General features: G+C 41.8%; 1 protein-coding gene across 5 annotated transcripts in view; it reads right to left on the bottom strand.

Annotated features, from left to right (window-relative positions):
- The window catches only part of ZDHHC13 (zinc finger DHHC-type palmitoyltransferase 13), a 51,824-nt gene extending 37,605 nt beyond the window's left edge, over positions 1-14,219 (bottom strand). The window contains exons 1-3 of one of the 5 annotated variants that reach the window (XM_058688437.1): positions 14,110-14,186; positions 9,651-9,826; positions 242-387 (exon numbers count right to left, since the gene is read on the bottom strand). In XM_058688437.1, the coding sequence (XP_058544420.1) occupies positions 242-387; positions 9,651-9,701 (197 nt within the window). In that variant the 5' untranslated portion in view covers positions 9,702-9,826; positions 14,110-14,186. Of the gene's footprint in view, positions 1-241; positions 388-9,650; positions 9,827-14,109 lie in introns of those variants that run through there. The other 4 variants (XM_058688435.1, XM_058688438.1, XM_058688436.1 and 1 more) reach the window with 4 other exon arrangements.
- Between the last annotated feature and the right edge of the window lie 8,835 nt (positions 14,220-23,054).

Raw genomic sequence — 23,054 nt, 5'->3', positions numbered from 1 at the left:
ATGCAAAAGCACGGGGGTGACAAGGATGACAATGACGTGCTTTCGCTCCTAAGCTGCTCATGATCTAATGGCAGAGACTGGTAGTAAACTGCTAAGGTGCACTGTATAAAGTGCTCTGATGCCCATAGGACAAATACTAGCCACTAGAGTATGAGGTGAGGAAGGTGCCACAAACTGCACAAACATTATTACGATTCCACAGAACGCAGAAATGATCAGATGAAGTACTGGGGAGACTTACTGAGTAGCTTTTACAATGTCACAGTTACTAGAGTCCTCTATAAGAGGAAGAGCTTCTCTCGCCTTGGCAAGTTCTTTGCTTTCATATGCACAGACTCCATGTCGACCAAATCCTGGAGGGTGGGGGCCGTGGCTGTGATTCCTGCACTGAAGCATAAGAGAAATGTGACAAAGCATAGGAGGAGAATTAATGTCACATTCAATTACATAACGAACCAGCTGCTACTATCAACAGTGTATCTATATTATCAAATTAGAATTACTTTGAGTCTTCCAGGTATATCCTAGGAAAGATTTTCATCTTAATCCTATTCACTGAGTGAGATGATCATCAGAAAATTCCCCATTATAGTTTTTGTCATTAAACAAAAGTCATCTACAAAGGCACCAATGGACCTTCTGACCTGTAGTAGGTGGAGGGTTACAGCTACCGACATAGTAGGAAGGTCACCAGCTCTCTGCTTTGGGGAGTTGTAGCAAACACCCTAAGGATACACCCGAACCTCCCAATAAAACAAGTTCTTGAATAGGTATAACTGGAGTCTCAGGAGAGGAGGAGAAAATATTTTTAAATATTTGACTAAATCAATACCCTAAAGCCTTCCAAATTTGGTGACATTATAAACTCACAACTCTAAAAGCTCAACAAACCCAAGAAGAATAAACCTCAAAACTGTACACAAAGCGGGGCTCCTGGGTGGCTCAGTCGGTTAAGTGGCCGACTTCGGCTCAGGTCAAGATCTCATGGTCCGTGAGTTCGAGCCCCGCGTCGGGCTCTGTGCTGTCAGTGCAGAGCCTGGAGCCTGCATGGGATTCTGTGTCTCCCTCTCTCTCTGCCCCTCCCCCACTCACGCTCAGTCTCTCAAAAAATGAATAACCGTTTAAAACAAAATTAAAAAAAAAACTGTACACAAAGGTATATCATAATCAAATCACCAAAAACCAATGTTAAAGAGATAATCTCAAGGGCAGCCTAAGGATAAAAGATACATTGTGTTAACAAAATCAAAGATACAAATAAATTCAGACCTCTTATCAGTAAGTGCAACCCAGAAGGCAAATACAACAGTTTTCAAGAGCTGAATGAAAGAATTACAAACCTGAAGCAACAGCAAAAATATTCTTCAAAAATGGGGGTGAAATACATACTTTTTCAGACAAACAAAAGATGAGAAAATTGCCAGCAAACTTATATTCCAAGAAATGATAAAGGAAGTTCTTCAGGCTTAAATGAAAATAATACCAGATGGCAATCTGAATCAATACAAAAGAACAGAATGCCAGACCACATGGGTAAATATGTATAATTAGGTGGGTAAACATAACAGATTTTTTCTCATTTTTTAATTTCTTGGTGATAGTAGAGAAACGGAAGTATCCTTATAAGTGTACTTCTAAAAGATGTTATAATAGTTATAAGAGATACTATAGTAGTATTTGCAGGTAGGTAGTGATAACTTAAAGCATATAATGCTAACCCAAGAGCAACCTTTAAATGAAGAGGTCTAAGTAATAAGCCAAGAGCAGAGACAAAATGAAATATATAAAAGACACCAAATTAATATTTTTAAAAAGGCAAGAAAAGTAGAAAAAAATGAATACGGAACCAGAGAGGAAAAACATACAAGATGATATTTTCATACCTAACCACCATATTGATCATCATGTTAAGTGCAAATGGTCATAAATAAATAAATGACAGAGATTGTTAGATTGGATTTTAAGACAAACAAAAATACTACAACTATAAGCTGTCTACAAGAAATCTACTTTAAATATAAAAATATACACAGGTTAAAAGTAAAACAACAGAAAAAGACATGCTATGCAGAAACATTAAGCGTAAGGAAGGTAGCTGCTACATTTATATAAGACGAAGTAGACATTAGCACAAGAAATATTACCAGAGATAAGGAGGACATTTCATAATATTAAAGAAAGAAGTCAATTCATCAAGAAGACATAACAATCCTAAATGTGTGCGCACCTACAAAAAACTTTAAAGTTCATGAAGCAAAAACTGATGGAACTGGAAAAAAATAGAAATTTTCACAATTGCATTTGGATATTTCAACACTTCTTTCGATAACTATGAAGGAGTAAACAGAAAATCCTGTTGGATAGAGAAGAGGATAGAGAAGACTTAACACTATCCCCCGACTTGATCCAATACATCTTCATAAAGCTCAACCCAACAACAGTAGAACAGATTTTTTTTCAAGTGCACACAGAATACCAAGACAGACAATATAAAACATGTCTCAACAAAGTCAAAAGGACTGAACGCATACAGAGTATGTTCTCTCACTACAACAGAATTAAAGTAGAAATCAATAACCAAAGGGTATGTGGAAAATTCTCAAATATTTGGAAACTGAACAACACATTTCTAAATAACCTATAGGTCACAGAAGAAAACAAAGAATAAGTGGAAACTATTTTGAACTGAATGGAAAAGAAAACATAGCAAAATACGTAGCATGCAGCCTAAGCAGTGTTCAGAGCGAATTTTTAGCTTTAAAGGCCAAACAGGCAAAAAGAGTCTAAAATAAATCATCTAAGTTTTCACCTTAAGAATCTAGAGACAGAAAATTAAACTCAAAGTAGACAGAATGAAGAAAACAGTAGAGGCAGAAGAAACCCATACAATATGGAAAACAATGCAGAAAATCACTGAAAAAAACTCATTCTTTGGAAGGAATAAATTAATAAAAATTAATAAACCTCTAGCCAAATGGATCAAGAAAAAAGAAGATGTCAACGACAAACAGGCTTAAAAAGGAGACATCAGTACAAGATTCTATGAACGTTAAAAAGGTAATAAGGCAGGGCTCAGTTGGTTAAGCGCTCAACTTCGGCTCAGGTCACGATCTCAGTTTGTGAGTTCGAGCCCCGTGTCCAGCTCTGTGCTGACAACGTGGAGCTTGGAGCCTGCTTCGAATTCTGTGCCTCTCTCTGCCCCTTCCCCAATTCACATTCTCTCTCATTCTCTCTCTCTCTCTCTCTCTCTCAAAAATAAGTACACATTAAAAAAAATTAAAATGGGAGTAAGGCAATACTGAGAACATCTTTATGTCAATAAATTCAACAACTTAGATGGAATGCAAATACCTCAAAAGACACAAGTTATCAAAATGGGCTTAAAAAGAAATGAGTAGCACTCTAGCTATTAAAGAAATTGAATTCATAATTTTAAAACTTCCCATTAGGGGTGCCTGGGTAGCTCAGTTGGTTGAGCATCCAACTCTTGATTTCGACTCAGGTCATGACCTGGAGTCACGGGATCGAGTCCCCTATTGGACTCGACCCTGAGCATAGACCCTGCTTAAGATTCTCTCTCTCCCTCTCTCTCTCTCTCCTTCTGCCCCTCTTCCTCACTTGTGTGTACAGACACACATGCTCTCTCTCGCTCCCTAAAAAATCAATCAATCAATCAATCAATCTTCCCATTTAAAAAAAAAAAAATTACCAACCCCAGGTCTATATAACTTTTAATTGATGAACTCTATAAAAATACTTAAGGAAGAAATTACACCAACTCCTTCAGAAATGATAGGGAATGCTTCCCAGCTCATTTTAGGAAGCAACATTACCCTGATACTAAAATCAAGAGATGTTACAAGTAAAAAACAAAATAAAATAAAAAAACAAAGCAAAAAATAACTACAGATTCAATATCCTTTAAAAGCACAGATACAAAGATCTTTAAACAAGACATTAAGCAAAGCGTACCCAGTAATATGTAAAAAGAATAATATAGATTATAGCCAAGCTTAAACATTTTAAAACAAATCAATGTGACTCACCATATGAACAGAATAAAGGAAAAAAATACATTCATTTCAGTAGAAAAAAAGCAGTTGACAAAATTCAACACCCATGCATGATAAAAACTCTTGAATAAAAATTCCTGGCACAGCAGGGGAAGAACGGAACTTCCTTAACCCGATAAAGAGGTACAGGATGAGAAATCAACAGCTAACACACACTTTGGCAAAAGACTGCATACTTTAACTCTGAAGACTGAAAGAGCAAGGATGTCTGCTATCACCACTTCTTTTTTTTTTTTTAACTAGGCTCTACGCCCAACATGGGGCTTGAACTCACAACCCCAAGATCAAGAGTCGCTTGCTTCACCAACGGAGGCAGCCAGGCACCCCAATTTTAATCAACATTGTACTCAAGTCCTAGACAGAATAGAGTAAGGAAAAGAAATAAAATGCATACAGATTAGAAAAGAAACAAGTCTATCTTTATCTGCAGACAACAGGATCATATACGTAGGAGATCTAAGCAATCTTTAGAAAATTTAAATAGCATCAAAAATATAAAATACTTAAGATCATTTTCTATCATATCCAGCACTTTTAATTACATTCAAGTGGGAGGTTCACATCAAGTATCTAGCAAACCATTCCTAGAAATTGAAACTGGCTAACTATTTCATCATTCCTTCTTGTGCTTTAACCATAAGGTTATCCAGCCTTCACCCACCTTATTCACCAGACCTATCTCTCTGAACTTTTCACTGTTTACAAACAGCCCCCCACCAAAAACAAACAAACAAACAAACAAAAAAAAAACCCCACTATTCTCAAGGGATAAATACACATTAGGAATAGAAAAACTGAAGATATTTAAAATAATATGCCTAAGTCAATTCTCCAACAGTTCCAAAAAAGGTTTAAGAAATGATAGTTTTACTGAAATAAGTCTATAACCCCTCAATGGGTTTACTAAAAGAGGAAACAGCCTTGTCTTTTTTTAAGCTAACTTACAATAAAATTGACTTTTTGGTATGTAGTTCTATGAATTTTAACACATTATGTATATAGAGTTGTGTAACCCACCACCAAAATCAAGATACAACACAGTTCCAACACTTCAAAAAACCCCACTGGGATATTCCTTTGTTGTCATACCCTCCCCCAATCTCAACTCCTGGCAATTACTGATATGTTCTTCATCACTAGCTTCATATTTCCCAGAATGTCGTATGGAATTATATAGTACATAATCTTCTGAGACTGGCTTCTTTCAGTTAACATAATAGTTTTAAGACTCATCCAAGTGGTTTTATGTTATTAACAGTTCTTTCCTTGCTGTATAGTATTCCATTATATGAATATATCAGTTTATCCTTTCAGACAACCCATGTGAGCTGTTTCCAGCTTTTGGCAATTATAAATAGAGCAGCTATAACCATTCATGCAACAAAGCTTTTGCACGAACATATGTTTTTGCTTCTAAGAGTGAGACTGCTTGGCCATCTGGTAAGTATACCTTAAATTTATAAGAAATCATCAAATTATTTTCCAGAGTGGCTATACCACTTTGCATTGCCACTAACAATGTATGAGAGTGCCCACTGCTCTACATGCCCACGGGCGCCCAGTATGGTCAGTGTAATAGATCTGTAGCAATACATAGTCATGGTCTTAATTTGCATATCCCTTAATGGCTGAAGTTGAGTATCTTTTCATGTGGTTATTGTCATCTGTTTACTTTCTTTGGTGAATTGTCTTTTACCCATTTATTAACTGGGCTGTTTGTCTTCTTACTGTTAAGTTTTGAGAGTTCTTCACGTTATATATTCTAGATACAAGTTCTTTGCTAGATACGAGATTTGCAAATATTTTCTCCCAGTCTGTAGTTTATTTTCCCACTTCTTAAAAATCTTTTATAGGGGCACCTGGGTGGCTCGGTCGGTTAGGCGTCCGACTTCAGCTCAGGTCATGATCTCATGGTCCGTGAGTTCGAGCCCCACGCGTCGGGCTCTGTGCTGACAGCTCAGAGCCTGGAGCCTGTTTCAGATTTTGTGTCTCCCTCTCTCTCTGCCCCTCCCCTGTTCATGCTGTCTCTCTCTGTCTCAAAAATAAATAAACGTTAAAAAAAATTTTTTTTTAATATTAAAAAAAAAATCTTTTATATAGCAAAAACTTTTAATTTTGATGAAGTCCCATTTATCAATTTTTTTCTTTTATGTACCATGCTTTTGGTGTCACTTCTAAGAAGAGCTATCTTGGGACCACAACTCCTCTGTTCAAAGAGGAAGTTTTCCTCCCACAGAGTTTCAGGTGCTTGTGCTGCCAGGAGACCTTCTTCTTGCTCCTTGAACCTGAACCAGAAAGAAGGAGAAAGAAGGCTTCTCACAGAGCATTCTGTCTGCACTGATGCTCATCTCCATGGTTCAAGTTCAAGCATGGGGGGGGAACAGGGGAGGGAACCCCCAATGGAAAAAAAATGTAAATTCGCTCCTGGTTCAGTCATTTTTTTTTGAATTCTGACCTTTCCCTGCAATCTACCTGTTACAATTTACTTTTCAGAATCCTTAAACGGCTGCTACTTACATTGTGCCCAGTGCGTTCAGTGGGATTGGCAGGGCGGAGCGCACGTATTCCACCTTACCCAGAACCACAGCCACAAATGCTCTTTCAATAGGTAAGTTCTGCTGTAGCTGGTGGATTCAGCCTCACTACCCGACACTCCACACACAAGCATACTCACACACAGCTAAAAATAAACATATAGGTAGTGAGATCAAAACATAAATAAGAATATTACTTTAGGATTCTTTCCATCATATCACAGCAATTGTAATGATATCCAGCTGGAAGACAAGCTGTTGAGGAAAGAGTTGAACTATGCTCAGAATTATTAGTGTGTCAGTAAATAGCAGATGTAGTTAAAGTTGACAGAGTAGTCAGTCTACTTTTTACATCAACATTAATTTTTTAAATTACAAAATGATTCATATTCGTCTAAAAAATCTAGCAACATAAAAGTGAACAAAGGGTAAACAATCTGGACTATTTTCCCTCTAATCTTGCAGCCCCCCAAAAAATATTATTAGCAGTTTGGTGTATCCTTCCTCATTATGTATATAGCTGACCCTTGAATAATTCGGGTTTGAACTACACAGGCCCAATTACACACAGATTTTTTTTTTTTTTTTATAAACACAGTATACTACTGAAATGTATTCTCTCTTCCTTATGACTTTCTTATTAACATTTTTTCTCTATCTTACTTTATTGTAAGAATACAGCATATAATACAAACAACATACAAAATATGTGTTCATCAACTATTCATCTTATCAGTAAGGCTTCAAAAGCAAGCTATTAGTACTTGAGTTTTTAGGGAGTCAAAAGTTACATGTGGATTTTTTTTTTTACTGTGTGGGGGTTGGCGCCCCTAAACTCGGTGCTATTCACAGATGCAGACTAATTTCAGACTTCACTTCTATAAAGAACCCTACAAAGAACACCCTATACATTTTACAGCATTGATTTCCCAAAGTAGGACTGCTGGGCCAGAAAATATATGCTGAAACATAAATAGATACTGAGCAACTACTCTCCCCATTCCACACTCTGCAGCAAGTATGTGAGTATTCTTTTTTCCCTACAAACCTCCCCATAACTGAACATTATCAATCATTTTACTATCTTTCCAATCCAATAGCTAAAAACAGCATCTTGTTTTTCATTTGTATGCCCCTAGTTGCTAATGAATCAGTTTTATGTTTATTGGCTTTCATATTTTTTCTTTCGTGGACTCCCTTTTCATAGTCTACTGTTTTTCTAGTGGATTGTGTATCTTTCCCCATTTGTATGTTAGGAAGATTAACCTTTTGTTTAGACACAGATTTTTCAACGCAGAAATTTACTCATTCCACAGATACAAATTTTTTTGCTTCTCTTAATGCCTTATCGTCAGCTTCATTTTTCGTGTAGAAAGTTGAGGAGGATTACACATTTCAATGTAAAGATTATCCACAATTAAAAGCATTTATTTTTTTCAACAATTAATTACTGTGTATTTATGGCATACAAAGCATTATGCTAGGGGCACAGAAGACATGGGTATCTATCCTCCAGGAGTTTAGTCTAATAGAGTCTAATAGAGACAGAGTAAAGTGATAATGCAAGGCAACATGTGATTAAGTGGCAAAAATGGGTGGTAAAGCCTAAAGAACAGGAGCTACCTTCTGTTCACATCATCATTTTTTGCCAAAATCGAGGTCAGAATAAACCTAAAAAATGATCATATAAATTCAAAGCCTGTTTTCAAAGTCAGTGATCTCCAAAGTCAGGCAAGGCCAATCAAGGCCACATATGCAGTGACCCACTGGGTAATGGGAGAACACGTTAAAGCTTCTATTATAATGATTTTTATCTTTTTTTTTTTTTAAAGGGAAAACCACAAAAATTTACAAACCCGGTTCTTTAAGCTTTACTAATTTTAGCACTGCCAGCCTCTTTTGATTCAAATGTCAAGCCAGTCACTCTTTTACAGCCTGGGGCGGGGGGAGGGGGGGGGAGGGGGGGGCAGAGTAGAAGTTCCACCACCCAGAGGGGCTGACAGTGGGACCTTCAGCATACTGCAGCATCTATCAGGTTAAGTTCATTTTCAAGTTACATTATCTCATTTTAACGTACTCCTCCAGAAATAAGCAAGTGGCTTAAATTGATTCCTACAAAGAAGCCATGAAGTAGGATAATAATAAGCATAAGTACAAGTAAACAAGAAAATAGCAGAGCTGATACTTTTATTCATAGTACCTTCAGTATAACCTAAAGTAAAAGCAAAGACAATCTAATCTGATCTAACAAAAAGCCAGTCTCCCTAAAAAAAAAAAAATAAATAAATAAATCAAAATTAATCAAAAGGACTACTTTGAAACACGTTTATATTTATTTTTTTAGTTCAAAACCTTACCATAGGTATATAACAGAGCTGTCTGTCAGTCAACGAATATAATTTAGAAACATACTGTCAGATCTTACAATAGCATGCCCTGTGACGATACGAATTCAGCAATGGGTTCCTGTCCCCAGCCCCCATGTACATCAAACAGAGGGAAGCTGAACTTTTTAAGTCCCAGCTGACCGACCACATAACACAGAACTGTGCCATCAATGTGTAAGTTAGAGTGACCAATTCCCAACAAGTGACTAACAAACTGCAGTCAGTACCTGGATGATTTGGACCGTGCAGCATGCAGTGCAGGCTTCATTTATCATTCCATTAATTTCACAGCACATGATGTTTTACAAAAATGAAAATGTGGGATTCCGCTTTTCACATTATGGTAGGGTTTTACTCTGGGGGTACAAGCTCAAAACTGTTTTACTGATAGGAATGCATGATCAAAGCAGCTTAAAGATCTCCTTTGCTTTGGATATCACACACCCCCAAAATTTTACAAGAGCTACCGTTGAGAAAGGGAATGATCTGCTTTGGGGGAGGTTAACTTTGGGGGCAGTCACATAAAACTGTTTACGGAAAGCAACCATACATTCCTATCACCAAGACTAAAGCAAGATAATAAATCCTTCTTAGAAATTACCCTCTAGTTATCAAAAAAAAAAAAATGTGTAAGTATTCTCTGATCTCATTTTTACCTTGTTGAAATGTAAACCCCTTGAGAACAAGGCCAAAGTCTCAGATTTCATGTTGGTGAATGTTGGCGAATGCTGGTTATTTTTGGCTTCAGTGTTTACGTTTGTAAAAGGCAAAGAACTGGTCAGCGTAGCTATAAAGTTTCTTCCACGTCCATGCTGTATGGATCTAAGAGGAGCTGTTACAACAGTCATTACTGAAATGTGCACTGACAAAGACTTTTCACATAAACAAACACCCTTTACAGCAGTGAAAGCTCCACTGCTATCTGGCGACCTACAATGTTAAGGGAACAGAAGAGACTAGGCAAATTCTCATGATGGCAGCAAACTCATAAGAGTTCTCATTAACCATTCATTCAGAGAAATTTAAAGAACACCTGCTAGGTACCAATCACAATACAGATGGTCCCCAACCTACAACTGTTCAAGTTAGGATTTTTCAGCTTCATGATGATGTGAAAATAATATGCGTTCAGCAGGAACTGTACTTTGAATTTTGATCTTTCCCAGGGCTAGTGATACATGGCAGGATGCTTGTGATGCTGGGCATGGCGCCCACTCAGCCATGTGATCACAAGTGTGAATAACCGATATGCTTTCAACTATAGTGTACCCAATATAACCATTCTGTTTTTAACTTTCAATACTGTATTCAATAAATTACATGACATATTCAACATTTTATTATAAAATAGGCTTTGTGTTAGACGATTTTGCCCGACTGCAGGCTAATGGAAGTGTTCTGAACACATTTAGGCGGGTCAAGCAGTTATGATGTTCAGTAGGTTAGATGTAATAAATGCACTTTTAACTTATGATGGGTTTATTGGATGTAACCCCTTTGTAACTGGAGGAAGATCTGTATTAGGTAATTAGGGAATAAGACAATTCCAGCTGCAATCCATTCATTTACTCATCAGATGTTTACTGAACGCCCTATATGTGCCAGGCATTGTTCTAGACACACGGATATGGCAGTGAACACAACAGGCAAGATTCAAAAAAAGTAAAAAGGATGGGGCACCTGGGTGGCTCAGTCACTTAAGCATCCCACTCTTGATTTTGGCTCAGGTCATGATCACATGGTTTCACGCGTTCAAGCCCCACAAAGGGCTCTATACTGGCAGCAAAGAGCCTACCTGGGATTTTCTCCCTCTCTCTCTCTCTCTCTCTCTCTCTCTCTCTCCCCCCCCCCCCACCCCTTCTCCCACTTGGGCTACCTCTGTTTCTCTAAAATTAAATAAATACACTTAATTTTTTTTAAAAAGTACAAAGGATACCAAGAAACAGGTAGCTGGCTGAATAATCTCCCTCACAGGGAAGAACAAGACATTATGAAAATTATGTAACAGAGATATGGCTACATCTGTGGTGATTTTTTACAACAAAGTCCCTAAATTCTTTGATACCTCTCCATCAAGAGGAGAGGGTCTGTGTCCTTTCCTCTCAAATCTCAGCTCTGTGACTGCCTCACTAATAAAATACCACAAAAGTGATGCTTCACCAGTTTGCAGGCCCAGGTCTTAGAAACTGTCAGCTTCCTCTCTCTGTCTCTTGAGATGCTCACTCTTAGAACCCAGCCACCATGCTGTGCAGAAGCCCAGGCCACATGTACGTGTTCCTGCTGAAAGTCAACATAAACTGCCAGATACGTGAGTAAAGACACCACCGGATGATACTAACCCCAGCTACTAAGTATCCCAGATTATGAGTCTTTCTAGCAAAAGCTCCAGACACAGTAGAGCAGAAACAAACCATCTCTGCTATGCCCTGTCCAAATTCCTGACACACAGTCCATGAGCATGACAAGGGTTGTTTTACACCACTATGTTTTAGGGTGGTTTGTTACATAGCAATAGAAAACTAGAACAATTTTAAGATATAACAATATAAGATATAAGATATCATATATTTTTCACATGGAGATATCATGAATATTATTTTTTTTCTGAATAGTAAATAAGTACTATTAAAGTTACACTGGGCGTTAATTGAAAAGAAACCCAAGATCTAAAAAATCATATTCAAACTCTGATGAGGATCACTATTCCTGCCAGATTATCAGATAAAACAAAGAGAAACCTAATAGATAACCATTACAACTTCTCATGACATTAACAGAAGTACAGAGTTGCTTCTAAATTCATTCATTGGACATGTGTTTACAGAGTACCCATCAATCCTAGGCACTGTTCTAGATGCTAGGCACACAGCAGCGAACATAACAGATAAAAATCACTGCCCTCATAGAACTTACATTCAATGGAAGGAAAGAGACAACAAACAAGACAAAGTATGCATCGGGCTCCGCTGTGCTCTCTCTCTCAAAATAAATAAACTTTCAAAAAATGCAACACTCTTTATTAAAAAAAAAAAAAAGACAAAAACCTTAAAGCGGTGGGGGAATAAGCCATGTGGGTATAGGAGGAAAGAGTACGCCAGCCAGAGTGAAGAGAAAGTACAAAGGTCTTCAGGCCAGTGTGGCTAGGGTTGATTAAGCAAGCAAGAAAGTAGTAAAAAACAAAAAGAGGTCAGAGAGGAAACTGGGGGCCAAATGGCATAAGCAAATTCTGGCAAAAACAAAAACAAAAACAAAAAACCCAACAACACTGAAATTGTAATCAGTAGAACCAAATCCAACAAGAACAGGAATGTTTCTGCCTGTTTTGTTCACTGATTTATCTCCAGCACCTACACCAGTGCCTGGCACGTAGTAGAAAGAATGAAGTCTTCACTCTGTCACTTGGCAGCTATTTGACTTTTAACAAATGCCTCTGATATTTTGAGCGTCAGTTCTAATCTTTAAAACTAGAATAACAATCCCTCCCCACCTCATAGGGTCAGAGTGATCAAGCATGGGGAAATATTTTGCAAACTGCAGAGCACCATATACAGGTGAAATCTTTATTACTGAAAAACAATTATTATTATTATTATGGTATTAACAACAATTATTATTAACAATGACCACTCTACCATGCCCCATTAATTTCAACCTCTGAATCATTCTCTTCCTCCACCTGTCATGAAACTGGGGCAGGGCTATCTTTCCCTTCAGCACGAGGGAGTGGACTTTAAGCACTTGAAGGCTTTTGTCAATGAGTGGCAGTAATTAAGATAAGACAGGTAATTCTCTCAACTTTTCCTTGAGATTCTCTGAGAAATAAAATAAGACATAGCTTCCAGGTGAAACTATACCCCCTCTTGCCCCCTTTTGTAAAATCCAGCAGGTTTGCGAGCCTTTTTTTTCCCCACTGTCAAAATGCAAGAACGCCTAATACGATAAGAACAACTTAACAAATTCTCTTGTTTTATCCTTTCTCTTAAACATGTTTTATTCTTTCTCTTAAACCCACGTCAGACTTCTTAAAGAAGGACAGGAATGAGGAAGCATGAGAAACACTGTAAGGATTGTAAACACTTCTTTTTTTAGAGGCCAACTAATCCAGTCATCTCAAACTGCTTGGGTCCCATTAAGGGCCGAAAATCTGCTATGTAGCTCACTCCAATTGGAGACAGCTTCAGTTTTCTCCTCAGTAAAAAAGGAGACAATATCATGTTCTTCACGATGCTTCAATTCCAGAATAAAATAATGCATATAAAAGCTTCTGGTATATGCTAAGCACTCACTAAATGTTGGCAGAATCTGGATATTCTTCATTTATCCAACATTAAGTGAACAGCTACAACATGTCAGTCGGCACTTTAGGCACTGGGAAAGGGCCATAAGCAAAAAGGACAAAAATCTTGTTCTCTCGGAACGCCCTCCTGTTATCTCCTGTAACGTCCCCCACTGGCCCGTTCTGTTCTCTGGAATTACATCTGGCTTCTGGTAGGTTCTCCTCCACAGAATAGCATCCTCTTTTTTTTGGGGGGGGGGGGGACGCGGGGGGCCTGCAAATCGCTATCAGGTACCTACCTCTCCACCCACCTTTCCCCCAGCAGAAGCCAACAGCCTCAGTTCTTTGAAAGAGTCAGCAAGGATGTGGGAACAAAAGCTAGAACAGGGCTGGGTGGGGCGAAGGCAGGTGCCCAGGCAACTCCACGGAAAAAAGAGATCAAGAGAACCGCACGGATTCCAGGCCAAGGTCAAGACAGGCTGGTCCAACTCAGGTGTGTCACCTGACACCTCTCCCAGGAACGGCCACACTCCACTCCCAGGCCCCTGAGGTCCCTGCCGGGCACGGGGGTACCGGTCCCGGGGGGCATCCTGGCCCACCGTGCAGGCTGGAGGGCCGGGAGGGCACTCACCCATGTGTCCTCGCCTTTTCTTTCCGGTCGCCTCCGAGAGAATTCCCGGCATCATTCTCGGCGTCTCCATGCTTCCTCCTCCCCGGCCCAGGCCCCTCCGCCCCCGGAGGCCCCTGTTAGGAGCCGCCTCACACCTACGCCCTTCCCTCTCCCCATGGCCGCCGCCGCTCTCCCGGCCCCAAGACCGCCAGCGTCCGGTCGCACTCACCTGCGAGCCCAGCCCCGGGCCCTCCATCTCGCCCCTGGCGGCCGCGACCAGGCGAAGTGGTGGTAGCAGCTCGCGGGCCACCCCCTCGAGCCACCTTCACTCCCACTTCCTGCTTGCGGCCCCGCCTCCGCGGCGGCCCCCTTCGTGCTTTGTGCTGCCAATCTCCCTCGGAAGAGCCAATCCCTGACCTTTCTTAAGTGGGGGCGGGACTTTTCCTCAGCCGGGGAAGCTAGTGGGGAACCGCGATTCGGAGGCCCCTCCCCTAACCCGCCCCCTCCTTGTGCTTCCAGCCCCAGGCCAACATGGTGCAGTGCACGCCCAGGTAGGCGTCCACCTGTCCCTCGCGCCTCATCCTGCCCCCGCCAACACACGTCCAGGATCAGGCTGTTATTCCAAAGTCAACCCACCACCTATTGAGAGCAAATGCAGACTTGGCTACTTAATAGCTAGATAACCTTGTGAAAATGTCTTATTTTACCTCATTTCCTCATCTGTGAAATGGGGGAAAATAAGGGTAACTACTTGACAGCTTGTCAGAGGATTCAATGAGAGAAAACTGCAAAGCCCCTTAGCCAATGTCTGACATATAATAAAGAATCAGTAAGTGTTAACTATTAAAACATTTGCCACTCTCCACTTTTTGATCTTGAGTAAGTCACTTCCACCATCTGGGCCTCTGTTTGTTTTTTTGTTTGTTTGTTTGTTTTTATACAAAACAGAAAATATGTGAGTTTCACTGCCCAGACTAGGGGAAGGTTGGGCAAGAGCCCTCCACCCCGCACCCCGCGTTCTCCATGCCCTTTTGTGGACTGCATTGAAGAAGCTGGCATCTAAACTGTTCAGCTTGAAGGACAGTTATGAAGCTAGGATAATTGTATATGAAAAAAAAACCTTTAATCTTTGTTGTTGTCATTATTATTATTACGACCCTGCCTATTGAGCACAGGGTCTCAATAGCCCTGAGTTGCCCCAAAGCCCAAACTCTTTGAGCTATAAGCAAAATTGACAAAAATCTTTTTCTCTTGGAATGCCCTCCTGTTATCTCCTGAGATGTCCCCCACCGGCCCATTCTGTTCTCTGGAACTACATCTGTCTTCTGGTAATATCTCCTCCGCAGAGTGATGTCCTTTGGGATTTTGCAGATAGCTATCACATATCTCTCTTTCCATCCACCTTTCCCCAGCCCAAACTAACAGCCTCAGTTTTTTGAAGGAGTCTGCAAGGATGTGGTAACAAGAGCTAAAACAGGGCTGGATAGGGGCAAAAGCGAGTGTCCAGGCACCCATCTCTGAACTCCCAGTGCCCAGCACAGCACTGGGATGCGGAAAATGATTAGTATAATTTTACTGAGTGGATGGACAGAATGATTGGCGTGTCATCAACTTCTATGATACAATGAAGGACAATAGAAGTGTAAGCAACTTCCTGGGAGAGCCAGAGCTGTGAGCAACTAATTTGGACAGGCTAGGATGAGACATCGGGAAAGGCTTCATGGAGGAGAAAGCCTTTGGGTGTGGTCATTTTGCTTAGCTAATAAGAGCGGTGTTTATTGATCACTTACTATGTACTGGCACCCGTGGCAGTGTTTTTGGATATATTATGTCTAATCCACGAAAGGAGTGTTAGTTCCCCCATCTCCCAAAAGAGAAAACTGAAACTCCAACTAAGCATATAAACCCAAGTCACACAGCTGGTTAGTGGTCAAAAAAGGACTTAAACCCAGGTCTCTTACTGCAAAGCAGCTTTGACTGGAGTCGTTTGGTTGTTTCACTTTCAAGAACTGAATTAGAAGATGTTTTTGAACTTGCAGGATGCTTGAAATCCGTTCCTTCAGTGCTTCTGATTGATATCCTAACACATGGGAAGATTCTGGAACAAATAAATCCTAACACTCTACTCTTTAGCAAGACTCCAGTTCCCCTCCACTCATTTGTTTTATGCCTCCTTTGAACCGCTTCAGATCGGGGTAAGTATGGCCACAACGGATGGCTATATATATATATTTTTTTTTTTTTTAACGTTTATTTATTTTTGAGACAGAGAGAGACAGAGCATGAACGGGGGAGGGTCAGAGAGAGGGAGACACAGAATCTGAAACAGGCTCCAGGCTCTGAGCGGTCAGCACAGAGCCCAACGCGGGGCCCAAACTCACGGACCGTGAGATCATGACCTGAGCTGAAGTCAGCCGCTCAACCGACTGAGCCACCCAGGCGCCCCCGGATGGCTATATAAAAGCAAACCCAGTGATGCCCAAAGTGCCACCATTACCTCGCATGTTTAAAAACTACTTTGGTATGTAGACAAACCACGGTAGAACAGCAGGAGGGTAGGAGCAGACCCTGGAGCGGCTCTCAGCCCCTGGAGCACTGAGTAGCTGGCTGCTTTGGGGCGTTTTGGGTGAGTTGCTCAATCTGTTTGCTCAATTTGTTCTTCGGTTTCCTCATGTGTAAAAATGGGACAATCATAGTACTTACTTCCCAAGCGTGTCGAGAGAATTAGATGAACCAATGTATGTAAAGTACGTAGAAGGGTGCCTGGTACATGATAAGCACTATATATGGGTTAGCTGTTGGCATCGCCGTTCTTGCCCTCACCAGGAGCAGGTGTTGGGGACCATTGACTGGACCAGCCGGGTGGGGCCATGTAGAGAGCTTAAGAGAGAGATTCAGCAGACCTGACTTATCATCCTAACTCTGCCATCACTTATTGAGCATATTAGTTCACTTAAGGCTGCCATACCCAAGTACCACACACTGAGGGGCTTAAACAACAGAAGTTTATTTTCTCACAGTTCTAGAGGACAGCAGATCCTGGTGTTATACTAACAGGGTTGATTCTTCTGAGGCCTCTCTCCTTGGCCTGTAGATAACCATCTTCTCCCTGTGTCTTCGCAAGTTCTTCCCTTCATAGGCGTCTGTGTCCTAATCCCCTCTTCTTTAAGGGCACTAGTCATATAGATTAAGACCCATCCCTATGACTGCATTTTTAAATTATTTGCCTCTTTAAAGACCCTCCTTCCAGATACTGTCACATTCTGAGGTACTAGGTGATAAGACTTCAACATATGACTGGGAGGAGGACAAAATTCAGCCCATAACACGGTGTGACCCCAGACAAATCATTTTCTCTCTCTGTGGCAGTTTCCCCATTGTCAAATAGGGCTGAGAACAGCTGCAGGAAGCACTAAGCACTAAGCACTCAGTTTTGATCATATAATTTCCCTAGCTGAGACTAAGCTCTACCTTCCAATCCCCATAGCACTTTTTGGATCTCTTTTAGATGATACTATTTCCCTCATTCTGCAACTATATATTGAGTTTCTACTGTGTACCAAGTACTGTTCAGTATTGAGCAAGACAAAAAAAAAAAAAATAGTCCCTGTTTCCCTGAGGCTTACTGTTTAGTAGCAAGAGACTTTAAAAAAAAAAATTTTTAATGTTTATTTATTTTTTTAGAGAAGAGACAGAGACAGATCATGAGCAGGGGAGGGGCAGACAGAGAGGGGAGACACAGAATCCAAAGCAGGCTCCAGGCTCTGAGCTGTCAGCACAGAGCCCAACGCAGGGCTTGAACTCACAAACTATGAGATCATGATCTGAGCTGAAATTGGATGCTTAACCCACAGAGCCACCCAGGCACCCCAGCAAGAGACAGACCTTAGTCAAATGGGTTCCCAGATACTAACATCTTAGATGAGCCTTGCAGTTCTTGGGTAGATGCACTTCCCTCCATGGGCTCTTGGCACACATCTTACCATGTTCTCAAAAGTCGGCACAAAGTAAAAAGTGCTCAAAGTCGGCACACAGTAAAGCCTAAAAAGAAGTGCTATCCGAACAAACGAACAAATGAATGAATACAGTCAAAGTAAGGGTTGACACAAGGAAATCAAATGTGGTTCAGCTCCATAAATCACTCTAAGCAGTACCGATTTCGCAACGTTTAACAATTCTTGGCTTTGGAGAAAAATTCCATAATAGGGTTTGCTAATCTCTACTGTCACACTATGGGTGGCAACTGACTTCATTCTGACTGAACTTGTGATTCTGGCTTCATTTCTTCCACAGCCTTGGAAAGGAAAGGAGTGTTTGTTGTAACAGGGCCTTGTGTTTGTAATTATGTCAAAGGCCCTGGAATGACCCTTTGTAATGTCAAAAAGCACTACACATCTGTCAGCCCAATGCTTTTTGGTATCAAGCCAGCAGGGCTGGGGTAGGGATGAGTGCTCATCGGGAACATTGGGGCCACAAATATTTATTGAGCTCCTACGATGTGCCAGGCACAGGCTAAAACATATGAGTACAGTCGCAAACAGCAGAGTCTCTGTTCTTCTGAAGGTCAGGTCTTCAGGAGAGGGCAAATACTGATAGAAATAGATAAACAGATTTTTTCTTTTTTTAAGAAAAGAAGTACAGACAATGATAAGTGCTAACAAGGGACCCACATTAGCTTGGGGAGATAGGGCAAAAAGTCCTTTTCAAAAACGCATAAAACTAGCTCAAAAGGACTTTCCCAACTTCCTCTATGTACAGGTGGGAAAACTGAGGCTTGAGGAGGGAGGGACCTGTCTAAGACCATTTCTACAAGTTAGCGGAGAAGATAAGATTAAGACAACTCTTCTGGCCGCGCTCCAAGGCTACCTCGCCAACCGTCAAGTAGCTTCAGTTTCTAACTGTAACCAACCTCCCGGATTCTCAGGGCTGGGGGTTGCGGGATGGGACAGGGATTGCTTACAAGTCTTTCTCGGTCTCTTGTGTTCTATGTATGAAAAGCTTCATAGTTAAAAAGTGAAAGTGACTCTTTCCCTTCATTTTATATACAAGTCGTCAAGATCTGGCAATGAGATACTCTAAGTTAATATGGTCTGAATTAGGAGACTATGGTGTACAGCTTATATTTTACTTGCCAGATTAACCAGATTAGTGTGTGTGTGTGTGTGTGTGTGTGTGTGTGTGTGATTAATACAGGTGTGGCAAGACTTGCCTCTCTACCTTCTGTGTCCATGTATCATAGCTCTGTATTTATTGGTTTATATACCCAGTCCCCGCTTAGTCTCTGTGCTCCCAGAGGACACTTAAATATCACTTCCTCGGGGAGGCCTGGACCCCTAGATCAGGTTAGGACTCCCTGCTAGATGCCCCCATAGCACCCGGAGTTCTTCTAACAGCACCCATGGAACATTGTTGAACGTTTTGAACATCTCTCTTCTCTGCACATCATGAGCAGTACTGGGAGCCTAGAACCTGGCCCTGATTCAGACATAGATGCATTCCCGGTGCTTAGCACAGTACCTGGTCCATGGGAACTCAGCTCCATACCCAGTTGTTGAGTGAACAAACAATCCTATATTATTAATTTTTTTTTAATTTTTTTAATGTTTTTATTGATTTTTGAGACAGAGAGAGAGCATGAGCCGGGGAGGGGCAGAGAGAGGGGGAGACACAGACTCTGAAGCGGGCTCCAGGCTCTGAGCTGTCAGCACAGAGCCCGACTCGGGGCTCGAACTCACGGAGTGTGAGATCATGACCTGAGCCGAAGTCGGACACCCAACCGACTGAGCCACCCAGGCGCCCCGCGCATAAAAATTATTAATTTTTATTTATATCCCTGGCACCTAGCACACTTCCCAACCCGGGCTAAGTGCTCAAAGAATGTTGACTTGAGTTGAAAAATCCCATCTATGGTTTTATACAGTTTGCAAAAACACTTTTGCTTTTACTTAGATTGAGGCATAACATCCCTGTGATGTAAGCAGAGTGGGGATTAGCACTCCACTTTATAGACTGTAATTCAGTAAGCTTAAGCAACTTCCCCAGGGTGTCAGGCTAGAGACTTTAGAAGAGCCCAGGCCCAGAACTTCCGGTAACAGGGGCAAGGCTGTCTCCTGTGGGACAAGGCTGTGGCCTTGCCAATACAGTCACTGACAAGAATTAAGTTTGGGGCCCAGGACCTTTAAAAACCTCCCACAGGTATTTTTTCAAAAGTATTTTCAAACTTCCCACCTACTTGGAAGAATCAAGTTGGGACATGAGTTTTAGAGGCTCACTTTTTGTGTGCTCTTAGTAAGAGACCTTACCACTTTGAGCCTACATGCTCTCGTCTATAAAATGGGAATAGTGAGAGAACTTTCTTCATAGACTAGTTGTCTGGATTAAATGGAAGAATGTATGTAACGTACATACAGTAAGTGCTCTGTAAATGTTGGCCATTACTAGATACTAAGACAACAGAGAAAAGCTGAGATCTTAGGGAAAACTCAGCCCTGACATTGATTATGATCCCACTCCGAAATATTCATGACTACAGGAAATATAATGGCCACAGTTCTACTGGTCAAAATTTATTCCTTGTTTCAGCAAGGACATTGGTTTGTGACATTTTATAGGAGTAATTGTTCTTCTCTTTCCACCACCACCCTACCCTACACACTAAACTCTTTGTGTTGATGAGGAGAGCTGCATTCCCATTGGCTCTGCCTTCACTAGAAGACAAGAAACTGGTAAAATATGCTGTTAGCTGCTGCCCAGCGGGCTCCAGTTACAGCAACGGTGGTGTCCATGGTAACCGGCCAAGCTGGCCTGCTGTGGTGCAAGTTGTCCAAGAATATAGAAGGGACCAGGGAAGGCCTAATTGGTTAACTGTCATCTCAGTTTCTGAATGAAAGAATTCCACACTGTGCTTTGGATAGATGGTGAGTCCAGACGAAATCTGGATTTCCCAAGCTGAAGGCACTGGGGTCATTCCCAAACCCACTGACTTCCTGATGAATCTGACCTCTGGAGGTATGGGTTATCAGCAAGGGCAATGAGTGAGATGGTAGGAGAGGCAGAACATTGAATAAAATGATTACATGAAATTCTGCCATTCCCTTGAAACTTCTGTGGCTCCCTATTGCCTGAGGCAAAATCCTTTGTGGAACTGGAGTTGAGCACTGAGGTGCCCTCAAGAACCAAGGTAGCCATGGTCACTAGTTTCTCTCTCTTGTCCCTCTGTGGCTCTGGACATCTGTCCTGCTCTCACTGTAGCGTGGGGCCCTCTCCGTACTCACAATTTCTGCTTTCCCACAACTTCTACTTATATGTGACATTGACTCCAGCCCTGACTCTACAAGCTCTTACAGGCCCAGCACCTGCTACCCGCTTGTCACTGACCAGGAAGAGCTCTCGAGGCTGGAATATACTCCGGGAGGGGAGAGGGTGGACAAATCAGAAAGGAGAATCAAGACTGGTGATTTGAATACAGGGCAGCAGAGGCCAGGCCTCCAGCTGTGATCAGAGCTGGGTCACAGAGGCACAGAAATCCTGAAGCAAGAACCCTGCCTTTCCCTAGCTCAGCTTCCTCCTCCGTCGACCATGCCACTAAGCAGCCTGTGAAGCAGATGTATTGGGTAGTGCAAGGAGCCAGGCTAGGAGTCAGGAGGGTCAGCTTTCAAGTCCTCACATGGCCAGTTATTGGCGAGACATTGAACTCCATAGGTCTTAGTTTCCTCACCTGCGAATGGAACTTTGGCCACAGCATACCTGCATAGCCCTTAAAAGTATGCGCCATGGAAATACCTGCATAGTTTGCCATGTGTCGCAGACAAGAAAGAAGGGGGTCTTGAGTTCCAAGGCCAAGTTCGTTTGACCCCAGTCCCAAACATGGGAGCATGGACACTTACAGGTGTCTCCTCGGGGTGAAGGACAAGATGGACTCCTGCCTCAGGAAGGGAGAAATAGTACCACATCACTACTTCAGCGCACATGTGGGGTCATGGACCCAGGGGCAGAGGGCAGAGGGCAGAGGGAGACAGAGGGAAGCTCACGAGATGCCTCCCAGACAGGACACAAACTAGACACTCCCACCCCGCCCTCTTGTCAGCTTCACCCCGCCTCCTCTGCCCATCTCAGCCCCATCTGGGTCCTTCTCTTAGGCAGTTCACGTAGAGTCTGAGGCAGAATATTGAAATCAGTACATTTTTTTCAAACAAGCAGTATAGTCTTAACTGGGTAGGCATGGAGTACTTCTTAAATGATAAAATGAAATTTAAAAGTCTAGAGAAGTCTGAGGCAGCCTAAAATGCTCAGAGTTGCATGAAAGTTTGCAAAACGTCCCTGTATGTCTGTATTATCCATACACGGTCTCATTTTTGTGGGTTTTTGGGTTTTGTTTTTTTTTTTTTAACAACCAATGTGTTATCTTTCCTTATTTGGTTTTTAAATCGATTTACCATCTGGAGTTGACCCAGAGTCTTGGGTACCCCTTGCAAGAATTGTAACTTCAGGAAATGGGGTGAGCAGAAAGCAAGGAGTGGTTTCACAGTTGTAGGGTCTTCAACTGCTCTGAATCAGGATTTTCTCATTCTCCCACATCCCTCAAAAGGCGCGCCCCATCACCATCTCCTTGAACACCCACTCTACCTTCTACCATTTTGATTATATTGAGCAGAACTTAACCTTACTGTAACTTACATAGTTGGCACTGTTTCTGGCCCTCGGAGCCACAAAAAATCAGTGAATTCTCTCTTCTACCTCGTAGCCCATTGGATATTTGAATGAATAATGACACCCCCATGTGTGTTGACCTCTTGGTTAAACATCCCCAGTTCCCTCGACCGTTCCTCCATTGACGTGAAGACAAAGTAGGAGAAATGCTGCTGTCTGGGGGGCCAGACTGAGGTAGGTTGATGTCCTGACTCTTTTAAAGTTGCTACAGGGGCGCCTGGGTGGCGCAGTCGGTTAAGCGTCCGACTTCAGCCAGGTCACGATCTCGCGGTCTGTGAGTTCGAGCCCCGCGTCAGGCTCTGGGCCGATGGCTCGGAGCCTGGAGCCTGTTTCCGATTCTGTGTCTCCCTCTCTCTCTGCCCCTCCCCCGTTCATGCTATGTCTCTCTCTGTCCCAAAAATAAATAAAAAAACGTTGAAAAAAAAAATTTAAAGTTGCTACAGACCTGGGCCAAGTCACCCAATA

The sequence above is a fragment of the Neofelis nebulosa genome, chromosome 10 (assembly GCF_028018385.1).
Source record: "Neofelis nebulosa isolate mNeoNeb1 chromosome 10, mNeoNeb1.pri, whole genome shotgun sequence".
In the NCBI taxonomy this organism is placed as follows: domain Eukaryota; kingdom Metazoa; phylum Chordata; class Mammalia; order Carnivora; family Felidae; genus Neofelis; species Neofelis nebulosa.
This window is presented reverse-complemented; position numbering and strand designations above follow the sequence as displayed.